This window comes from Phalacrocorax carbo, chromosome 2 (genome assembly GCF_963921805.1).
Source record: "Phalacrocorax carbo chromosome 2, bPhaCar2.1, whole genome shotgun sequence".
NCBI classification, from domain to species: Eukaryota; Metazoa; Chordata; class Aves; order Suliformes; family Phalacrocoracidae; genus Phalacrocorax; species Phalacrocorax carbo.
The window spans coordinates 38,082,187-38,089,484 of NC_087514.1; the positions used below are offsets into that span (position 1 = coordinate 38,082,187).

A 7,298-nucleotide genomic window follows, 5' to 3' on the forward strand; every position below is an offset into this window, starting at 1 on the left:
TGCAAGCAGAAGAGATGAGAGAAGATAGTACAGTAGGATTTAATGGCATTCAACTGAGATTTGAGAGTTAACTGGCAGAAATGTATACATATTCACAAATGAGATCTGTAAAACATACTACAGTCTACATAGTAAACTACCATTTTTTTTCTCGCCCCAGCTGCTTCAGGATCTAACTAGTCACCCCAGCTGAGGCCGTGGGGTTTTGGAAGCTTACACAAGTGCCAACATCTGCTTCTATTCCCATCAATGTCAAATTTGTCAGAACACGAAACTGCACCAGAAAAACAATCCCTGTCACAGAAAAAATAAACTCTACTTCTATGGCTATCCCCTGAAGTACCAAGTGTAGGAGATCTGTTACATTTCCAATTTCTATTCCAAAATAAAATCTCTCTCCCATATATATATATACACATTTTTATATATTTTTATATATACCTATTATTAGGTATATATAAAACCTACTATTGTATCTAGCCTATTTCCCTGCAGTGTATTTGCATCCTAAAGTTCTTCTTGGTTTGGTTTGCCTTTACTGGCCAAATAGTGTAAAGCACAATCATAAAAACTAAGCCTTATACCAAGTTACAAGGTGACAAATTAAGCCGGCCACTTTCTGGCAACTCTTTACTATTAAATACTTATTAATTTCTCAGCAACTTCTACCCAGAGTTTTACTGGTCTCTTTATTACTGGTATGTTGAGTGTTCGTGAGTACCCTGATTCATACAGTAAATGAAACCTTACATGAAAACTTTAAAAAATAAGGTTTCTTTTTTTAAATTTGCATAAAATATTCATTAAAAAGGCAAGTGTATTCCCCAGTATAAAATCGTGGACCAAGAAGAATCTTGGAGAAGTTTATTCAGTTCTACTCTAGTTAGCTAATTGTGCTTATATAGCAAAATAGGAAATTATCATTTTCTTTAAACAGAGTACATTAAATATAGCTGCTTTGTTGTTTGCTGTAAAGAATGAAATAGATAAGGTACACACTGATAAAGTAAAAAAAAATTCTAAAAAATACATATTTACCATGAACACTAAAGGTAATATTAATTAGTCAGTTACACAGCTGGACGACATGTAATTATTTTAGACAGAGTAAATGTTCACCAATTGTTGCTTTCCCTTCCCTCCAGAAAGTGCATTTTGGTGAAAAAAGATTCTCCTCTATCCTTGCCAAGTACAGCTTCTCTTTCATCGGAAAACAAAGATTTCACCACAGGAAGACAATATGATCACCAGAGATATCACCCAGCAGCAGAAAAATCTCAACTGCTAATTTAGCCAGTAAATTATCAATAGTTTGTAACTGAAACCTTATATTGTAGCTCTTAATAAATTCCATCTGTAGTTTTCAAAAGTGTTTTAGTGCCTTAGGTAAATTCTTCCATCATTCGCGTAATTTCTTTTAAGAAATGCTAAATGCTAACAAGAACAAAAACCCTGGTATTGCAATGACACTCCAAATATTATAATGAAACGTTCGAAGGAAAAGTGCAAGCCTTTCGTCATCATTTCCTGTGCATGCCTGCTCCCTCCAACATTGCTGCGACTACTGGGGGACTTCAGTTTGCGCATCTCATGTATGTTTACATACCTCACTCAGATGGGCCCAAAATTGTTATTGTTCAGCATTACCAATGTCTCATCATAGTGAGCTACCATAGTTTATTACTGAAAGATTCAGGAGATCTGAAAGAATAATATTAATACAACCAGACCTTTCCACTCAGACTTGATCTGTGATGATTGCAGATTAAAACCAATATACTGTATTTATACAGCATAAAGCCAAAAAGAAGTAGCGAACAAACTCACGTGGGAATGACTACTCAGCTACATCTATCTAATAAAATTATTAATGTATTAAATCTTCTGTTTTGCACTTAATAGCCGTGTAGACTTTTGACAGAATACAGAAAGTGAGCTGCTTCTCACTACACTGATGATAACTGGAGGATAAATTATAGAATCATAGGATGTCCTGAGTTGGAAGGGACATGCAAGGATCATCGAGTCCAACTCCTGACAGTGTTTGAAACTTCTCTCCTAGCTCTGAATCACATCACTAAAGAATATAAAACTGTTCAAATTACAGTTGAAGACGAATTTTTACACAGAAATAAGTGGACACAATGCATAAGTGAACTGCATAAAAACAGACATGAAACTGGAAGTAAGTAAGTTCAAATCAGTATAATTAACAGCTGCATCTGCTTATTATTTTATTTTATTCAGCAGTGTCCTGTGTTTAAATCTGAATCACAGAGGAGCAGGGGAACAAAAGTACTTTAAATAACCAACCAGATATTTGTCCTTAGAGAGACGCTCTTCAATTCCAATCCAAACTGAAGAACCTAAATAAATCTAACATATATTAGACATATTTCCAGTGTAGGGAAACCAGTAAAGCATTTCCCATGTTGACACACCACCAGCAAAGTCACTTCTTCCATATAATCTCTTCATTCTCCAGCCAGCCACAAGCTGTATCAGGCAAAGGGCCATTTCCCCAACATGATTGCATCAGCAATAGGGGTCTCCTCCTCCCACCACTAAGATAAATCAGGCATATGCTTCACTTCCATGCCTGTTTATATTATATAGTGCCCATTCCAACGGCGTAATTTTGCTTCAGTCGAAGGGGTCGTAGACGTTATCAGTTCAGTTCACAAGATCTCATGAAGTACTCAGGAAAATTACTTAGGTGAGGTATGATGTACGTTATGTTTCCACACAAATCCCACTTACATACCATCCCTTTCCTACACAACATCAATTGAAGAAAACTGATTTTTCTGTTCCTTAATTTAACTGCCTCCTCAAGAGGGCATGTACACAAAATAAAAATTTCACAGATGAGTGAAAAGTTAGCTCTCTTGCCCACCACTACTACACAAGTGCTAACACACTTTTCCATATGAACCCTAGACATCATGAAAGATTACATCTGTAACCCCACAGAAGAAATAGGATCCAACCCTGAAACCACAGGGTTTTTTCATTTATCTAAGTGAATACTCCATTCCTATTAAATTCAATGAAAACTGCAGGTACTCCATGCAAACTGTCAGAAATACTATAAATGGCTTCAGCTTTTCAACCATAAAGGAAGCACGGTTTCTACCACAATGAGCTCTACTGATGGCATTGAGGAGACCTGGAAGCCTAAGTCTTAATTTTTATTGGAACTTCGAGCCCTCGGGCAGCCTCTACTTTAACAAGAAGTCCTAAAAATAGGATAGAGTACAGACAGAGAAAGAGTCGGTGCTGGGACTCCACACTGTTGGCAGGGGGTCACTTCAGACTAGCTTTAGTCTCATCCCAGGAACTGCACACTCATTAGCAGCTGGATATGCTCCTAAAGAAAACCTTCCAGTTCACTCCCATCCAAAAGGAGCCCAGGCTCTGCACCCCAAGACCACCTCACAGTGTGAAACAAAGTAAGCTGGGATAGTGTTTGTATCTCAGAAGAGCTGGTCCTAGGAAAATGGTTTTAAGAAAAAGAAAGGAAACCATAAGCCTGAGATACCTAAATGAGAGGATCTAGTCTCCAGATCAAGAAGTAACCTAGCAACAAGGACAATGGTGGTTTTGATGGCTTATGTAAAATAAATGTGACGGTCTCCATACTGGCCCTAGTCCAAAGTTGTCCCCCTCATAAAATGCACCACCACAGCTGCTCTCAGCAGCAGTCCTAGCAGGTAGGCCAAGGAAAGCCCAGAAGTTCTTTCCTTGACAGTCAAAATGCATGATATTTCCCTGTGAAGGATTTACATCTCTGGACTGTCACTCAAACCCTGTTCACAACCATTAATGAATAAGAAAAACTTGGCATAGAACCAGGTATTTAACTCCAGCCCTCCTCCCTTTCTCCAGATGATTTATTTGGATCATCTTGATCCATACTGCAAAAAGACATTACTTAATTCAATATTAGGATGTAACTTGAAACACGTACATAGTCTGCTCTTTAGAAGGAGCTGAGCACTTACTCCTTGAACACCACTATCTGTTATGTCTTAAACTGTAGAGTCCAAAATGAAAGATATTACAAATGCTTTAAATTTGCTGAAATGGCCTAAGACTCTGACATACACCAAATTTGGGGCTTAAGACAAAATATTGAAGAACATTCCCTTAGGAGAGATATTTTTTACAACAGGTAAAATCTGAATGTTAAATGTAACATGTAAGATGCAATCGCACAGACACTTTCTCAAACGCATGTTAAATTTTTTTTTTTTTAAATAGAAAACACATTGGAGCATTTACCATTTTTCATGGTTCTGCTGAGGATAAACATATGGAGAAAATAAGCTACTCTGTAGATCTTTTTTCACTCCAGTGTATGTGCTTTTATTCTCCCTGTCACAGCCAAGTTGAGAATTTCCTCTTTCATGATAATAAGCAGAAAGCTCACAGATCTCAAGGCAGCAAAGCAGGAAGTTTGCAGTTTGAAGGATTTCCCCCCTTCAGTGGGACAGGGAGGCAAGAAAAGTATGAGGGGCTACTGTGAAATCTTCTGCAAACTTAAGCAGCTGACTTGGGCATACTTATCTCAACAGGGTCCTAAAGTGGTGCTACCGAGACCACGAATGAAACACTGCCCACATCTGTTCTGTAATAATTCGCGACTTTGGCTTTTTGAAAGAGTGAAAACTCCTGCCTTTCTGATTAGGTTATTACCTGGCACAACTAATCGTATCGACAGTGCTAGTCAGATGCAGAAGGAAGCTAGACCTGCTGCAACACAGCGGAACGCGCTGGTTCTCTGGATTGCTGGAGAAAACTCACCAGAGCAGGCCACCTTCCCAGCTGACCCCCGTATCACAAGGCGGGAGGGAATGCCACATGTGGCTTTAATGCCAAGCAGCTGCTGCACACCCGCACCCCCGCCGCCCTGCCCCCCGCCCCGCCGTGTTTCACGGGCTACCCCAAGCAACGGGGCTGCGGCGCTCCGTCACGAACACAAGCCCCCACACCCAAGGCAGCCCTGAACCCAAAAGCATTACTCCCCCCTCAGCCTCCATGCCCGGAGCGGCGAGATCACCCGTGCCGCACCGAGGTCACCAGCGCAGGCTCTCCGAGGCGGGGGGAACACACGACCCCTCCCCAGCCATTTCAAAACCTGTTACTCTCCCTCCCCGTCAAGCAAGAGCAGCCGCCCCGCAGAGGTCGGGGCGGAACACCCTCTCCCGGGTGCGGGTCCCGCCGTCCCGCGGCCGGCAGCAGCCCGCCCCCCCGCGTCCCCGCGGGATCGGGGGCGGCCCCACGGCCGAGGCGAGGTCCCCCCGCCCGGCTCCGCGCCCCTCCGCTCACCGACACGAGGAACTCCAGCGTGCCCACGTAGTCCCGCTCGGTCTTGAGCAGCTCGTTGAGGACGCAGACGCGCAGGCGAAGCTGCTTCTCCAAGTCCTTCCCGCTTTCCCCCTTGCCTTCCCCTTTGCTTTCCTCTGTCATGGTGCAGCGAGAGGGAGCGGTGCTCCCAGCCCGGCGCCCTTCCCGGCTGCAGGCTGCGCCGCCTGAGCGCCCCGGCACTGCGCTGCGGGCAAGGACAACAAAAGACGCCGCTAAGTTACACGGCGGGGCCGGGCTGGGGCCGGTCCCCAGCCCCGCAGCAGCCTCGGCCCCTTCTCACGCCGCTCCAGCCGCGGCCCGAGGTCCGGAGGCGAGGAGCCACCCCAGAGCGCGCTCCTTTCCCGTCAGGAAGGGGACACAGCCCGGAGGAAGCGAGCGGTCACTGGTTCCCAGCTCGCCCAGTTAGCTGAGAGGCTGGAAAGCCTCCGCAGCGGCAGCACAGACTTGGACATTAATCAAAAGCTTTGTATCCATGTGACTCCAACCCCTTCCCCCCTCCGCTAAATCTCAGGAAAAAGGAAAGGAAACAACTTCGGGGAAGATTGCGTGCCAGCAGCTGCCTGTTTCACACACAAGCTGCGAGCTCCAGTTTGAGGCTAATTGGAGATCTCCAGCAACAGAGCACAAGAATTATAAAAATGTCCCGGCAAGCCGGCTGGCCGGGGAACGGGCAGTTGTTGTTGTTGTTTTGGTTTAATCATCAGCAAAAGAGTCGTTTCAACTTCCCCTTCCACACCTTCCCACGAGACCTATATGACAATGTATATGGCAGCTGATGGCTATTACAAAGACGTGCTTTGATATTCTTCTGAACAAACGTACGCAGATAAGCATGTGGATGTGCTAGGCTGGTACAAACAGGGCATTCTACAATAGGTACAGAAAAGTTCCTCTACAATATGGGGGGGTTTTAACATTCTTTGTTTACTGAAACAAGGTGCTATAAAATCCTCAGGTTATACGTTTTTCCTGTCTGCACTGGAAGTTCAGGTTTGCATGACACATTCAAAGAGTAAAAAAGAATTAGGTAACCTTTTCAAACAGTTAGCAAAAATTATATAGCTACTTTATACAAGAGGAAGGGATTTCTTGAAAACTGAAATATATCAGGACAATACCACGTGAATTTTGAGGCCACGGTTGAAAGCTGAAGGTTTCTCTGGCTAGCGCTCTGATCTGTGACTGGAAAGAATATCCTGGTATTCAATTTTGAGATTCCACGTCAAAGTATCTTTCAACTTGCAACATGCTAAAAGGAAAGAATAAAAGTGGAATTCAGGGCATAAAACTCTTCTACAGCCACAATACAAGCTGAGGCAGCAAGAACAGTCCTTCCTGGGAGAGAATAAGCAAAGACATTTGTGTTCTGCTAACTAGACATCATCTAGCTGTCTGCCTCAGACATCTACTGAGAGACAGAATCATAAAATCATTAAGGTTGGAAAAGACCTCTAGGATCATCAAGTCCAACCATCAACCCAACAATACCGTGGCTCCTAAACCATGTCCTGAAGTGCCATGTCTACCCTTTTAAATACCTCCAGGGATGGTGACTCCACCACCTCTCTGGGCAGCCTGTTCCAATGTCTGACCACTCTTTCAGGAACGAAATTTTCCCTAATATCCAATCTAAATCTCACCTGATGCTACTAGAAGCCCTTTCCTCTCATTCTACCGCTAGTGACGTGGGAGAAGAGACCAACACTCACCTCACTACAACCTCCTTTCAGGTAGTTGTAGAGAGCAATAAGGTCTCCCCTCGGCCTCCTCCAGACTAAACAACCCCAGTTCCCTCAGCCACTCCTCATAACACTTGCTCTCCGGATGCTTCACCAACTTCGTTGCCCTTCTCTGGACACGCTCCAGCACCTCAATGTCCTTCCTGTACTGAGGGGCCCAAAACTGAACACAGTATTGGAGGTGCGGCC

General features: G+C 43.8%; 1 protein-coding gene across 1 annotated transcript in view; it reads right to left on the bottom strand.

Annotated features, from left to right (window-relative positions):
* The window catches only part of PREX2 (phosphatidylinositol-3,4,5-trisphosphate dependent Rac exchange factor 2), a 189,175-nt gene extending 183,297 nt beyond the window's left edge, over positions 1-5,878 (bottom strand). The window contains exon 1 of the mRNA XM_064442581.1: positions 5,332-5,878. Within this exon, the coding sequence (XP_064298651.1) occupies positions 5,332-5,472 (141 nt within the window). The 5' untranslated portion in view covers positions 5,473-5,878. The remainder of the gene's footprint in view (positions 1-5,331) is intronic.
* Between the last annotated feature and the right edge of the window lie 1,420 nt (positions 5,879-7,298).